We start from the raw sequence: 16,650 nt of genomic DNA, 5'->3' as shown, positions 1-16,650 counted from the left end.
TTTCCAGGTCCAGATATTCTCAGGTGGAGATGGTGGATGCGTTAGCAGATCCTTGGTCTTACCAACTTGCTTATTTTTTTCCGCGTCTAGTTCTTCTTCAAAGGGTGATCTCCAAGATCATAATTGAACAATTACATGCGTTTTTGATAGCACCAGCATGGCCTTACAGGTTTTGGTTTGCGGATCTTGTGCGGATGTCCAGTTGCCAACCTTGGTCTCTTCCTTTAAGGCCAGCCCTTCTGTCTCAAGGGCCGTTTTTCCAACAGGATCTCAAATCACTAAATTTGAAGGTATGGAAATTGAACGTTTTAGTGCTTAGTCATAAAGGTTTCTCTGACTCAGTGATCAATACTATGTTGCAGGCTTTTAAGTCTGTTTCAAGGAAGATTTATTATCTGGTTTGGAAAACCTATATTTCATGTTGTTCTTATAAATTCTCTTGGCATTCTTTTAGAATTCCTAGAATTTTACAGTTTCTTCACGACGGTTTGGATAAAGGTTTGCAAGTACTTTGAAGGGACAAATCTCTGCTCTGTTTTATTTCATAGAAAGATTGCTAAACTTCCTGATATTCACTGTTTTGTTCAGGCTTTGGTACGTATCAAGCCTGTTATGAAGTCTATTTCTCCTCCATCGAGTCTTAATTTGGTTTCAAAGGTTTTGCATGCTCCTTCTTTTGAGCCTATGCATTCTTTGGAGATTAATCTACTTTCTTGGAAAGTATTGTTCCTTTTGGCTATCTCTTATGCTAGAAGAGTTTCTGAATTGTCTGCTCTCTTGTGAGTCTCCTTTTTTGATTTTCCATCAGGATAAGGCTGTTTTGCGGACTTTGTTTAAATTTCTTCCTAAGGTTATGAATTCTAACAACATTAGTAGGGAAATTGTTGTTCCTTCCTTGAATTCGCTTGAAAAATCGTTACTCGTTGGATGTGGTAAGGGCTTTAAAATACTATGTTGAGGCTACTAAGGATTTCAGGAAGACTTCTAGTTTATTTGTTGTCTTTTCCGGTTGTAGGAAAGGTCTTTCTTTGGCCTCTTGGTTAAAGCTTTTGATTCACAAGGCTTATTTGGAGGCGGGACAGTCTTTGCCTCAGAGAATTACAGCTCATTCTACTAGATTAGTTGCCACTTCTTGGGCTTTTAAGAATGAGGCTTCAGTTGATCAGATTTGCAAAGCAGCAACTTGGTCTTCTTTGCATACATTTACTAAATTTTACCATTTCGATGTATTTGCTTCTTCTGAACCAGCCTTTGGTAGAAAAGTTCTTCAGGCAGCTGTCTCAGTTTGATTCTTCTGTTTTTAAGAAGTTTATTTTTTGGATTTAATTTCTCTGCGGAAATGGCCGTTTTTATTGTATCCCTCCCTCTCTAGTGTTCTGTGGACTTCCACATCTTAGATATTTTATCCCATATGTCACTAGCTCATGGACTCTTGCCATTTACATGAAAGATTACATAATTTATGTAAGAATTTACCTGATAAATTAATTTCTTTCATAATGGCAAGAGTCCATGAGCTAGTGACCTATAGGATATACATTCCTACCAGGAGGGGGCAAAGTTTCCCAAATCTCAAAATGCCTATAAATACACCTCCCACCACACACATACTTCAGTTTAATGTATAGCCAAGTAGTGAGGTGTAAAAAGTAAAGCATACAAAAGAGGAACTGGAAAATAATATTGTGCTTTTAAACAAAAAAAAATATATATATATAATAATATAATTAATTTAATATAATATAATATTATATTATATTATTATATATATATATTTTTTTTTTGTTTAAAAGCACAATATTATTTTCCAGTTCCTCTTTTGTATGCTTTACTTTATAATGTAAGTACAGCCTTAAATGCAGTAGTAGTAACTGGTATCAGGCTGTTATGTATGTATGTTGGCACCAAAGTATTTCTGGGGAATGGCACTTCACTAAGAAAATACTGTATACATATAACTCTAGCCTCTCTGCAGTGATAGCGACTAGCAACAGGCTTTTATTCTTATTCATATATTTAAAACCTTTACTGACAGGTTAATCGTTTTTTGTTTTTTTCTCTGAGGTACTTGGTGAAAATTTATGGGCATTATTTTCCACTTGGCTGTCGTTTATTTTGCATAAAATCAGTTACTGAGCTTCCCCACTGCTGTATTAAGAGTGGGAGGGGCCTATTTTTGGCGCTTTTACTACGCATTAAAAATTCAGTCACAGTCTTCCTTATTCTCCCTGCATGATCCAGGATGTCTCTACAGAGCTCAGGGGTCTCCAAAACTAGTTTGAGGGAGGTAATCACTCACAGCAGACCTGTGAGACTGTGCTTTGACTGTGATAAAAAACGTATTTATTTGTCAATCGTTTTTTTGGTATTAAGGGGTTAATAATCCATTTGCTGATGGGTGCTATCCTTTGCTAAATTAATGCATTTCATATGAAAAATTGATTGCTATAACTAAACCGGTTCATTGTTATATCAAAGTGACATTTTTTTTGTGTGCTTCTTAAAGGCACAGTAACGTTTTGCATATTGCTTGTAAATTCAGTTGAAAAGTATTTCCAAGCTTGCTAGTCTAATTGCTAGTTTGTTTAAACATGTCTGACACAGAGGAATCTCTTTGTGCAATATGTTCAAAAGCCAAGGTGGAGCCCAATAGAAATTTATGTACTAATTGCATTGATGCTACTTTAAATAAAAGCCAATCTGTACATGTTAAGCAACATTCACCAGACAACGAGGGGGAAGTTATGCCGACTAACTTGCCTCACGTGTCAGTACCTGCATCTCCCTCTCAGGAGGTGCGTGATATTGTATCGCCAAGTACATCAGGGCGGCCATTACAAATCACTTTACAAGACATGGCTAATGTTATGACTGAAGTTTTGTCTAAATTGCTAGAACTTAAGGGTAAACGAGATCACTCTGGGGTGAGAACAGAGTGCGCTGATAATGCTAGGGCCATGTCTGATACTGCGTCACAATTTGCAGAACATGAGGACGGAGAGCTTCATTCTGCGGGTGACGGATCTGATCCAAATAAACTGGATTCAGACATTTCAAATTTGAAGTTTAAACTGGAAAACCTCCGTGTATTACTAGGGGAGGTGTTAGCGGCTCTGAATGATTGTAACACAGTTGCAATCCCAGAGAAAATGTGTAGGTTGGATAAATTGGGCGCTGTCTGGAATTCCCTGAAGGCTCAGGGATCATGGACTCAGGAGGAGAGTCTCCTTCCAATAAACATTCTGGAATTGAGAGCAGTTCTCAATGCCCTTCTGACTTGGCCTCAGTTAGCAACTCTGAGGTTCATCAGGTTTCAGTCGGACAACATCACGACTGTGGCTTACATCAATCATCAGGGAGGGACAAGGAGTTCCCTAGCGATGATGGAAGTCTCAAAGATTATTCGCTGGGCAGAGTCTCACTCTTGCCACCTGTCAGCGATTCACATCCCAGGCGTGGAGAACTGGGAGGCGGATTTCTTAAGTCGCCAGACTTTTCATCCGGGGGAGTGGGAACTTCATCCGGAGGTCTTTGCCCAAATACTTCGACGTTGGGGCAAACCAGATCTGGATCTCATGGCGTCTCGCCAGAACGCCAAACTTCCTTGTTACGGATCCAGGTCCAGGGACCTGGGAGCGGCGCTGATAGATGCTCTGACAGCACCTTGGGTCTTCAACATGGCTTATGTGTTTCCACCGTTCCCGATGCTTCCTCGATTGATTGCCAGGATCAAGCAGGAAAAAGCATCGGTGATTCTAATAGCGCCTGCGTGGCCACGCAGGACCTGGTATGCAGATCTAGTGGACATGTCATCCTGTCCACCTTGGTCGCTGCCTCTGAGACAGGACCTTCTAATTCAGGGTCCTTTCAAACATCAAAATCTAATTTCTCTGAAGCTGACTGCATGGAAATTGAACGCTTGATTTTATCAAAGCGTGGATTTTCGGAGTCAGTAATTGATACCTTAATACAGGCTAGGAAACCTGTTACCAGGAAAATTTACCATAAGATATGGCGTAAATATTTACACTGGTGCGAATCCAAGAGCTACTCATGGAGTAAGGTTAGGATTCCTAGGATATTGTCTTTTCTACAAGAAGGTTTAGAAAAGGGTTTATCTGCAAGTTCTTTAAAGGGACAGATCTCAGCTCTGTCCATCCTTTTACACAAACGTCTGTCAGAAGTTCCAGACGTTCAGGCTTTTTGTCAGGCTTTGGCCAGGATTAAGCCTGTGTTTAAGACTGTTGCTCCACCGTGGAGCTTAAACTTAGTTCTTAACGTTTTACAGGGTGTTCCGTTTGAACCCCTTCATTCCATTGATATCAAGCTGTTATCTTGGAAAGTTCTGTTTTTAATGGCTATTTCCTCGGCTCGTAGAGTCTCTGAGTTATCGGCTTTACATTGTGATTCTCCTTATCTGATTTTTCATTCAGATAAGGTAGTTCTGCGTACTAAACCTGGGTTCTTACCTAAGGTAGTCACTAACAAGAATATCAATCAAGAGATTGTTGTTCCATCATTGTGCCCTAACCCTTCTTCAAAGAAGGAACGACTTCTGCACAATCTAGACGTAGTCCGTGCCCTGAAATTTTATTTACAGGCAACTAAAGATTTTCGCCAAACTTCTTCCCTGTTTGTCGTTTATTCTGGACAGAGGAGAGGTCAAAAAGCATCTGCTACCTCTCTCTCTTTTTGCCTTCGTAGCATAATACGTTTAGCCTATGAGACTGCTGGACAGCAGCCTCCTGAAAGGATTACAGCTCATTCTACTAGAGCTGTGGCTTCCACTTGGGCCTTTAAGAATGAGGGCTCTGTTGAACAGATTTGCAAGGCTGCAACTTGGTCTTCTCTTCATACTTTTTCCAAATTTTACAAATTTGACACTTTTGCTTCTTCTGAGGCTGTTTTTGGGAGAAAGGTTCTTCAGGCAGTGGTTCCTTCCGTGTAAAGATCCTGCCTGTCCCTCCCGTCATCCGTGTACTTTAGCTTTGGTATTGGTATCCCATAAGTAATGGATGACCCGTGGACTGACTACACTTAACAGGAGAAAACATAATTTATGCTTACCTGATAAATTCCTTTCTCCTGTAGTGTAGTCAGTCCACGGCCCGCCCTGTTTTTTTATGGCAGGTCTAAATTTTAAATTATACTCCAGTCACCACTGCACCCTATAGTTTCTCCTTTCTCGTTTGGTTTTCGGTCGAATGACTGGGTGTGACGTAGAGGGGAGGAGCTATATAGCAGCTCTGCTTGGGTGATCCTCTTGCACTTCCTGTTAGGGAGGAGTTAATATCCCATAAGTAATGGATGACCCGTGGACTGACTACACTACAGGAGAAAGGAATTTATCAGGTAAGCATAAATTTTATGTTTTTCTCTCTTTTGGAGAGTCTGGTCCCTTCTTCTGGCTGTTCGGCAAAGCCCTCTGGTGGTGCAGGAACAGAGAAACAGGCTGGGATCCAGGAGACCCAGGTTCAAATCATTGGTTCAGGATGTAGATACCCTTGGGAATTGGCTTCTGGGTTCGGGGTTCCTCTGGTTCTGGTGGGACTCTGCCCGTGTTTCTGGTCACATTCTTTCGATGTGGCTGGTTTGTTTTCTTCCCTCTCGTTCAAGGGGGAGTAGGACTCTGTCCCTGGACTTTTCTTGTGGTTGACAGGTTGGTCTTTACGTGTGTGGGTGGTCCTTGCCGCGGTGGTGGACGTCCCTGTTAATCTCAGGATCCCAAGTTGTGGTTCTGGTTATCTTTCAACTTGTCAGATGCCTCTGTTTTCTTTTGGATGCATTGGGTCCCTGTGGAGGTGCTCTCGGGGGGAGTTTGGATCCTCTGAATTTTCCCTCCTTGGAGGGGTGTTTCGCCTAGGAACTTAGTTTTGCTGGTGGATTTTTATCCAGGGCTGCGGGGTTTTCGTCTGGAGGCGCCTCGGTCTCTTCTATGGTTTGAGGCAAACTCCTTGGTTCCCTCCAGCTGGGGAGCTGGACAAGGTTTTTTTTTTTTTTTTTTTTTGTCCCGTGACTTGCACTAGGGTCGCGTTTGGCTGCTGAGGCCCTCTTTTTCTGGGTATCTGGTGAGGTTCTCTTGAGTCTCACAAGCTAGATTGATCTGTCTTTTGGAGTTCTGGTTAGTTATCCCTCTACCTTACTTCTTCTTTTGGGGAGTTTGTTGGTCTGGGATCTGCCTTTGGGCGTTAGTGTGCTTCGAGTCCTGTTGGCTTGGTTGCACAGCGTATGGTTTATTGCCAGGCTTAGGACTGTCGTTTGTGTCCTTGTGGCCATTTTTTCCCAGTTTTTGGATGAAGCTGAATTTTTTTTTCTTTATGGGATGTGGTTCAGTTCTGGTGCCCTCAGATTGGGCCGCCTCTTACCCTCCCGTTCTTGGCATTTAGTGTTCTCTTTGGCTTGGGTATAATTTTCCCACAAGTAATGAATGCGGCTGTGGATTCTTTCCCATTAGGAAGAAAAACATAAATTATGCTTACCTGATAATTTCATTTTCTTCCATGGGAAAGAGTCCACAGCCCCTCGCCCGTTTTTTTTGAGGCGTTTTTTCGTGTATAGTCTTCTGGCACCCTTTCATCTTTATGTTTCTTCCACTTGTCCTTGTTTCTCAGCAGGGGAAGTGGGAGGAGTATTTAAGCCTTTGGCTGGTGTGGCTTTGCCGCCTCCTGGTGGCCAGGTTCTTATTTCCCACAAGTAATGAATGCGGCTGTGGACTCTTTCCCACGGAAAAAAATTAAATTATCAGGTAAGCATAATTTTGTTTTTTTCCTTTTTATAATTTGCACTCACACAGCCCACTGGCTATTAGCATATTAGCAGGTACAGTTTCCACACAGTACATCATAGCCAGGGGACAAAATTATCAGACAGAAATACACCACTGTATATACAGTAGTCTGTAACCCGTGTATAATCTGTATGGGAAATATGTGCTGGGGAAACTTAGTGTTTGACAGGGTAACCTCTTCTTTTTTTTTTTTTTTTGGCACTACTTTTAATATTTTTTATTTCTGTTTTTCACAGTAACAATTTTGTTTCTGCATCACTTCTAAGTAGAAAAATCAATGCAGGCATGCCCTTCATATAACTCCTTTAGGAGGGTAACAAGGAACCATGAACTACACTTGAACGAAAATTCCAAATGCGGAAGTAGGTTTTCATTAAAGGGACACTGAACCCAAATGTTTTCTTTCTCTTGTAAGGTGTATTCAGTCCACGGATCATCCATTACTTTTGGGATATTCTCATTCCCAACGGGAAGTTGCAAGGGGACACCCACAGCAGAGCTGTCTATATAGCTCCTCCCCTAACTGCCATATCCAGTCATTCTCTTGCAACTCTCAACAAACATGGAGGTAGTAAGAGAGAAGTGGTGAAATGTAGCTGTTATTTTGCTTCAGTCAAAAGTTTATTATTTTTAAATGGTACCGGAGTTGTACTATTTTGTTCCAGGCAGAAAAAAAAGAAGAATCTGCCTGTGATTTATATGATCTTAGCAGGTTGTAACTAAGATCCATTGATGTTCTCACACATGACTGAAGAGAAAGATAACTTCAGCGGGGGAATGGCGTGCAGGTTATCCTGCTATGAGGTATGTGCAGTTAAGATTTTTCTAGAAGATGTGAATGCTAGAAAATGCTGCTGATGCCAAATTTATGTAAGGTAAGCCTGAATACAGTGATTTAATAGCGACTGGTATCATGCTTACTTTCTGAGGTAATACTCTTATATTTACAATATAAAACGTTTGCTGGCATGTTTAAACGTTTTTATATATAGTTTGGTGATAAAACTTTATTGGGGCCTAGTTTTTTCCACATGGCTGGCTTAAATTTGCCTAGAAACAGTTTCCTGAGGCTTTCCACTGTGTTACTATGAGTGGGAAGGGCCTAATTTAGCGCTTTTTTGCGCAGTAACTTTTACAGACTGAGACATCCAGCTTCCTCCAGGAGTCCCCTGAATGCTATAGGACATCTCTAAAGGGCTCTTGGGGTTTCCATAATCGTTTGTTGGGGAAGGTAGGCCCACAGCAAGGCTTTGGCAGTTTGGTGTGTCTGTTAAAAAACGTCTAATGTCTATCTGTTAGCTTATTATACACACTGTAAAAATTTCGTTTGATTTACTGCCTTTTTTCACTGTTTTTCAAATTCTGACAAAATTTGTTTCTCTTAAAGGCACAGTACTGTTTATTATATTTGCTTGTTAATTTGATTTAAAGTGTTTTCCAAGCTTGCTAGTCTCATTGCTAGTCTTTACAAACATGTCTGACCTAGAGGAAACTCCTTGTTCATTATGTTTAAAAGCCATTGTGGAACCCCCTCTTAGAATGTGTACCAAATGTACTGATTTCACTTTAAGCAATAAAGATCATATTCTGTCTTTAAAAAATGTATCACCAGAGGAATCTGACGAGGGGGAAATTATGCCGACTAACTCTCTCCACGTGTCTGATCCTTTGACTCCCGCTCAAGGGACTCACGCCCAAATGGCGCCAAGTACATCTAGGGCGCCCATTGCGTTTACTTTACAAGACATGGCGGCAGTCATGGATAATACACTGTCAGCGGTATTAGCCAGACTACCTGAATTTAGAGGAAAGCGAGATAGCTCTGGAGTTAAACGAAATACAGAGCATACTGACACTTTAAGATACCGCCTCACAATATGCAGAAGCTGAAGAAGGAGAGCTTCTTTCTGTGGGTGATGTTTCTGACTCAAGGATGATGCAACCTGATTCAGATATCTCTACATTTAAATTTAAGCTTGAACACCTCCGCCTGTTACTCAGGGAGGTTTTAGCTGATCTGAATGACTGTGATACAATTGCAGTGCCAGAGAAATTGTGTAGACTGGATAAATACTATGCATTGCCGGTGTGTACTGATGTTTTTCCAATACCTAAAAGGTTTACAGAAATTATTACTAAGGAATGGGATAGACCAGGTGTGCCGTTCTCTCCCCCTCCTATTTTTAGAAAAATGTTGTGCTTTCTTAGATCCAATGGATAAAAAGTTATAGGGTTACCTTATGATGTTTATTCAACAAGGTTTTATCCTATAGCCCCTTGCATGCATTGCTCCTGTCACTGCTGCTGCGGCGTTCTGGTTTGAGTCTCTGGAAGAGGCTTTACAGGTAGAGACTCCTTTGGATGACATACTTGACAAGCTTAGAGCACTTAAGCTAGCCAATTCTTTTGTTTCTGATGCCATTGTTCATTTGACTAAACTAACGGCTAAGAATTCTGGTTTTGCTATCCAGGCGCGCAGGGCGCTATGGCTTAAATCATGGTCAGCTGATGTTACTTCAAAGTCTAAGCTGCTTAACATTCCCTTCAAGGGGCAGACCCTATTCGGGCCTAGTTTGAAGGAGATTATTGCTGATATCACTGGAGGAAAAGGTCATGCCCTTCTTCAGGACAGGTCCAAATCAAGGGCCAAGCAGTCTAATTTTCATGCCTTTAGAACTTCAAGGCAAGTGCGGCATCAACTTCCTCTAATGCAAAACAAGAGGGAACTTTTGCTCAGTCCAAGATGGTCTGGAGACCTAACCAGACCTGGAACAAGAGTAAGCAGGCCAAAAAGCCTGCTGCTGCCTCTAAGACAGCATGAAGGAACGGCCCCCTATCCGGTAACGGATCTAGTAGGGGGCAGACTTTCGCTCTTCGCCCAGACGTGGGCAAGAGATGTCCAGGATCCCTGGGCGTTGGAAATTATATCCCAGGGATATCTTCTGGACTTCGAGGCTTCCCCCCCAAAAGGGAGATTTCACCTTTCACAATTATCTGCAAACCAGATAAAGAGAGAGGCATTCTTACACTGTGTACAAGACCTCCTAGTTATGGGAGTGATCCATCCAGTTCCAAAGGAGGAACAGGGACAGGGATTTTACTCAAATCTGTTTGTGGTTCCCAAAAAAGAGGGAACCTTCAGACTAATTTTGGATCTAAAGATCTTAAAGAAATTCCTCAGAGTTCCATCATTCAAGATGGAGACTATTCGTACCATCCTACCTATGATCCAGGAGGGTCAATACATGACTACAGTGGATCTAAAGGATGCTTATCTTCACATTCCGATACACAAAGATCATCATCGGTTTCTCAGGTTTGCCTTCCTAGACAGGCATTACCAGTTTGTAGCTCTTCCCTTTGGGTTAGCTACAGCCCCAAGAAATTTACGAAGGTTCTGGGGTCGCTTCTGGTGGTCCTAAGGCCGCGGGGCATAGCAGTGGCCCCTTATTTAGACGACATCCTGATTCAGGCGTCAAACTTCCAAATTGCCAAGTCTCATACGGACATAGTTTTGGCATTTCTGAGGTCGCATGGGTGGAAGGTGAACGAGGAAAAGAGTTCTCTATCCCCCCTCACAAGAGTTTCCTTCCTAGGGACTCTGATAGATTCTGTAGAAATGAAAATTTACCTGACGGAGTCCAGGTTATCAAAACTTCTAAATTCCTGCCGTGTTCTTTATTCCATTCCTCGCCCTTCGGTGGCTCAGTGCATGGAAGTAATCGGCTTAAAGGGCCACTGTAAGTAAATATTTTCTATGCCTGTTACTAACTAACTACCCCAAATACGCTTTTTATCAATAGCATTTCATTAACATATCTCTACCGTATATCAGAAATCTTGTCTGCAAATTTAATTGTTTTCCAAACCCACTCCGTGGGTATCCTTTGCTCTGTACCAATCCGTTTGCAATACCTAGGTTTCAAAATGGCGCTTTAAACACAAAGTTATTGGTTTAAGTATTTTGAACATGCAGTGCTGAAAATAGTGGGCAGGATAACGTGACATCATCGGCGAATAAAAGATATAACTTTTAGAACGTTATGAAACTTCGTTTTGGAGAAAATATAAGTCAGTAGGTTTTAATTAATGTTTATTAACTTTAATATGTTAGTTGTTTAGCTTAAAAATTATAACAGAAAGTAATCCTTTAATGGTAGAGGCAATGGACATAGTGCCGTTTGCACGCTTACATCTCAGACCGCTGCAATTCTGCATGCTCAGTCAGTGGAATGGGGATTACACAGATTTGTCCCCTCTACTAAATCTGGATCAAGAGACCAGGGATTCTCTTCTCTGGTGGCTATCTTGGGTCCATCTGTCCAAAGGTATGACCTTTCGCAGGCCAGATTGGACAATTGTAACGACAGATGCCAGCCTTCTAGGTTGGGGTGCAGTCTGGAACTCCCTGAAGGCTCAGGGATCGTGGACTCAGGAGGAGTCACTCCTTCCAATAAACATTCTGGAACTAAGAGCGATGTTTAATGCTCTTCAGACTTGGCCTCAGCTAGCGACAATGAGGTTCATCAGATTTCAGTCGGACAACATCACGACTGTGGCTTACATCAACCATCAAGGGGGAACAAGGAGTTCCCTAGCGATGTTAGAAGTCTCAAAGATAATTCGCTGGGCAGAGATTCACTCGGCTATCCATATCCCAGGTGTAGAGAACTGGGAGGCGGATTTTCTAAGTCGACAGACTTTTCATCCGGGGGAGTGGGAACTCCATCCGGAGGTGTTTGCACAATTGGTTCATCGTTGGGGCAAACCAGAACTGGATCTCATGGTGTCTCGCCAGGACCCCAAGCTTCCTTGTTACGGATCCAGGTCCAGGGACCCCAAGGCAACGCTGATAGATGCTCTAGCAGCGCCTTGGTCCTTCAACCTGGCTTATGTGTTTCCACCGTTTCCTCTGTTCCCTTGTCTGATTGCCAAAATCAAGCAGGAGAGAGCATCAGTGATCTTGATACCGCCTGCGTGGCCACGCAGGACTTGGTATGCAGATCTGGTGGACATGTCATCTTTTCCACCATGGACTCTGCCGCTGAGACAGGACCTTCTACTTCAGGGTCCTTTCAACCATCCAAATCTAATTTCTCTGAGGCTGACTGCCTGGAGATTGAACGCTTGATTTTATCAAAGCGTGCTTTCTCCGAGTCAATCATTGATACCTTAATTCAGGCACGAAAGCCTGTCACCAGGATAATCTATCATAAGATATGGCGTAAATATTTTTATTGGTGTGAATCCAAGGGCTACTCATGGAGTAAGGTCAGGATTCCCAGGATATTATCTTTTCTCCAAGAAGGATTGGAGAAAGAATTGTCAGCTAGTTCCTTAAAGGGACAGATTTCTGCGCTATCTATTCTTTTGCACAAGTGTCTGGCGGATGTCTCAGACGTTCAGACATTTTGTCAGGCTTTAGTTAGAATCAAGCCTGTGTTTAAACCTGTTTTTTTTTTTTTTTTGGTAGCTATTTCCTCGGCTCGTAGAGTTTCCGAGTTATCTGCCTTACAATGTGATTCTCCTTATCTGATCTTCCATGCAGATAAGGTAGTTCTGCGTACCAAACCTGGGTTTTTACCTAAGGTGGTATCTAATAAGAATATCAATCAAGAGATTGTTGTTCCGTCTTTGTGTCCTAATCCTTCTTCAAAGAAGGAATGTCTATTACACAATCTGGACGTGGTTTGTGCTTTAAAGTTTTACTTACAAGCTACTAAAGATTTTCGTCAAACGTCTGCTTTGTTTGTTGTCTACTCTGGACAGAGCAGAGGTCAAAAGGCTTCGGCAACCTCTTTCTTTTTGGCTAAGATGCATAATCCGCTTAGCCTATGAGACTGCTGGCCAGCAGCCTCCAGAAAGGATTACAGCTCATTCTACTAGAGCTGTGGCTTCCACATGGGCCTTTAAAAATGAGGCTTCTGTTGAACAGATTTGCAAGGCGGCAACTTGGTCTTCGCTTCATACTTTTTCAAAATTCTACAAATTTGATACTTTTGCTTCTTCGGAGGCTATTTTTCGAGGGGAGAGGATTTACAGGCAGTGGTACCTTCCGTTTAAGTACCTGCCTTGTCCCTCCCTTCATCCGTGTACTTTAGCTTTGGTATTGGTATCCCACAAGTAATGGATGATCTGTGGACTGGATACACCTTACAAGAGAAAACCTAATTTATGCTTACCTGATAAATTTATTTCTCTTGTGGTGTATCCAGTCCACGGCCCGCCCTGTCATTTTACGGCAGGTATTTTTTAATTTTAAACTACAGTCACCACTGCACCCTATGGTTTCTCCTTTCTCTGTTTGTTTTCGGACGAATGACTGGATATGGCAGTTAGGGGAGGAGCTATATAGACAGCTCTGCTGTGGGTGTCCTCTTGCAACTTCCTGATGGGAATGAGAATATCCCACAAGTAATGGATGATCCGTGGACTGGATACACCACAAGAGAAATAAATTTATCAGGTAAGCATAAATTATGTTTTCATGATTCAGATAGTTTGATGTTTGAAGCAACTTATAATTTACTCCTATTATCAGTTTTTCTTCGTTCTCTTGCTATCTTTATTTTAAAAGCAGGAATGGAAATCTTAGCAGCCAGCCCATTTTAGGTTCAGCACCATGGATAGTGCTTGTTTATTGGAGGCTTACATTTACTCACCTATAAGCAAGCATAACCCAGGTTCTCAACTGTGAAAGTTAAGCACACTAATAATCTAGATTTAAACATATTTTAGTGTGCTTCACTTTCACTATGAGAGATTCGACTCCAAAAAGATTCTAACATTATGAAAGTCCGACTACTTCCACATTCAGCATTGAACGAAAATGCCAAATGCACAAGTCTAGTTTGAACCTATGCGTTCTATAGACATTCAGCTTCTGTCTTGGAAGGTATTATATCTCTTAGCGATTTTTTTTTTTCTTTCGCCAAGAGTCTCTGAATTGTCTACGCTTTCTTATGATTTTTCCATTAAGATGAGGCTGTTTGTTTTTGTTTTTTTAACTAAATTTGATTTCTTAAAGGAAGTTTCTTCAGACAACGTCAATAGATAAATTGTGGTTCCTCCTTCTACATTATTTGGATATATTTAGATCCTTAAAGTTTTTTTTAGACTAGTTTGTTCATTCATTTCTCGGGTTCATGCAAAGGTTAGAAGGCCATGGCAATTACTTTTGGCTTCTTGGTTAAAGCTTTTAAACCACAAGGCTTACTTGGAGACGGGAAAGTTTCCCCTCAAAAGTTTATTACTGTTCACTCTACCAGATCAGTTTCCTCTTCTGAGGCATTTAACAATGAGGTTTCTATAGAACGAATGTGCAACGAAGCAACATGGTCATTACTACATACCTTTACTAAATTCTACCACTTTGATGTTTTTGCTTTTTCGGAAGCAGCTTTTGTTAGGAAGTTTCTCCAGGCAGCAGTGTCTGGAAATAAGGTACTTGCCTTTATTAAAAAATATTTTTATTCTGCCCTTATTGCTCTTGAGCTCCATAGCTTTCTTTCAAGGTGGTGAAATTCCATGAGGCCCACCCTTCTTTTTTTATTTTACCTTTTCTGCCGGCAGTTCTAGTTTTGCACTTAGTTTACCTGTTCTGTCCTTTCTTACCTTATTACTTCTTCCTTACTTGGCTTTGTGTAAGACTGGCCTATCAGTGAGGTGGGAGGGATAGAATACTCTTGGAATTTCGGGTTCTTTGCCTCCCCCTAGTAGCCAGGAGTTAGACTTGTGGACTCTCACTACCTCAAAAGAAATAAAATTCTTTGACTAAGCATATTTTTTTTTTCTTCTTCCATGATTCATATTGAGCCTGCAATTTTAAACTAATTTCCAATTTACTTCTATTGTCTACTTTCCTTTGTTCTTTTGATATCCTTTGTACAAAAACAAGCCTAGATAGGCTCAGGAGCAGCAACGCACTACTGGGAGCCGACTTGTGATGGGGCTCTGTATTTTTATGCCACTTGTCCATAGCTCATCCAATTTGTTTGGAAGTAAAGCAAATCTGTTAAAAGTAGAATGGAGAGGTGTTTAAAATTGTATTTGCTTTCTGAATTGTGAAAGTAAAAGTTCTGGGTTTTATGTCTAGCAGTTTATTAGATTTGTAAAGATACCGATATCTAAAGGTTTGTTTTCAGGTTTCTCTCAGCAAATGTGGTTGCAATACAAGGCTTGACAAATCCATGGAGCCACAGACTAAAAATGTACTACCTTTGAGAGCAAGTTTGTGTGTTTTGTGTTGGACGTGCTTTGATATCTCCTGTTCCCCATTCATTTCAGATTATGTATGCATGTTTGCTCTGGATTTAATGGAGTAATGTTCTTCTTTTACTAGGCAAAGTGTGTATGGAAACATCCTCCAGGGGATGAGATTTACAGAAAGGCATCTATCTCTGTTTTTGAAGTAGATGGGAAGAAGAATAAGGTAAGAATTAAGCACTTATCCAGCCAAAAGGCCTTGTTGCTGCTTCCCATTAAAGGGAAAGTCCACTTGAATATTTTTTATTGTTTTAAAAAGATAGATAATCCCTCCAGTTTTGCGTAAACAACACTGTTATATTAATAAATTTCTTACCTCTGTGATTACCTTGTATTAAGCCTCTGCAGACTGTCCCTTATCTCAATTCTTTTGACAGACATGCATTTTAGCCAATCAGTGCTGACTCATAAATAACTTAACTGGAGTGAGCAATATGTTATCTATATGAAACGCATGAGCTAGCACTGTCTAACTGAAAACTGTCAAAATGCACTGGGATAAGAGCCGTCTTTGACGGCTTAGAAATCAGTTGAGGAGTCTAACTAGGTTTTGCTTTCAACAAAGAATGCAGAAAGAACAAAGCAATTTTGATGATAAAAATAAATTGGAAAGTTGTTTAAAATTGCATGCCTTATCTGAATCATTAGTTTACTCCTATTATCAAATTTGCTTCATTCTAATGAAATTCTGTGTTGAAGAGATAACTATTAAGGCATCTACGTGTCAGGAAATAGTGCTGCCATCTTGTTCTCTTGCAAATAAATAATATTCTTGCAAAACAGCTGCCATATAGTGCTCCAGAAATGGTCTGGCTCCTAAACATATGTCCTGGTTTTTCAACAAGATACCAAGAGAACGAAGATTTTTTTTTAATTGAAGTAAATTTGAAAGGGGTTTTTTTTTTTTTTTAAATCTCATGCTCTACCTGAATCATGAAATAAAAATGTTGGGTTTCAAAAACTTTTTTAATTTTGACTTTACTGTCCATTTAAATATATTAACTTCATTACATTAGACTTTGTTTAACCCATTAAAGCAGAGCTGCTTAAACATCGCACAAAGCACTGTGTATACTCTGCTCAAAAAATAAATTGTTTTACTACTGTTTAGTTAGTATTTGCAACTTATCAAAATCCGTTGGGGACCCCCAGAATTTTTAAAATGGTTGTTAGGACTTTTGGGGAAATGTTTAAGAATTGAGACATTGAAGAAGCCTGAAATGTTACAAACAACAAATATAATATAATTAGATGCAGTAAATATTTTTAAATGTTTTCTAACATTTTTAACTTGTAGATCCTCTGAATAGAGATCCACAGCTCCCACTTCATAAAGCTGTTGGAACAGGAAGCATTCAATTATCATGGTGTTTGCATTATACTTTGTGTCAGTTTCTTATTAATTTGTGTCGTGCAAACCACCCACTCTGAGTAGGAGTGGATGTGGGTATGCTGTGTATACACCGCATATACTTTTGCTTCTGAACCGTAATCTCTTTTACTAGAAGCATTTTGTAGCTGTTTCATGTATATTGCAAAATGTTTTTATTACATTTCTAAATTCACTCTTGCACATTTCAATTTTGACTATAATAAGC

The 16,650-nt window shown here is 40.6% G+C and overlaps 1 protein-coding gene across 4 annotated transcripts in view; it reads left to right on the top strand.

Annotated features, from left to right (window-relative positions):
* Positions 1–16,650, top strand: part of KAT7 (lysine acetyltransferase 7) — a 292,481-nt gene that overhangs the window by 95,064 nt on the left and 180,767 nt on the right. For all 4 annotated transcript variants that reach the window (XM_053700145.1, XM_053700141.1, XM_053700136.1 and 1 more), the window contains one exon: positions 15,129–15,218. In XM_053700145.1, the coding sequence (XP_053556120.1) occupies positions 15,129–15,218 (90 nt within the window). The remainder of the gene's footprint in view (positions 1–15,128; positions 15,219–16,650) is intronic.

Source organism: Bombina bombina, chromosome 1, assembly GCF_027579735.1.
Source record: "Bombina bombina isolate aBomBom1 chromosome 1, aBomBom1.pri, whole genome shotgun sequence".
NCBI classification, from domain to species: Eukaryota; Metazoa; Chordata; class Amphibia; order Anura; family Bombinatoridae; genus Bombina; species Bombina bombina.
The sequence above is the reverse complement of the archived record's forward strand: the minus strand, read 5'-3'. Positions and strand labels throughout refer to the sequence as shown.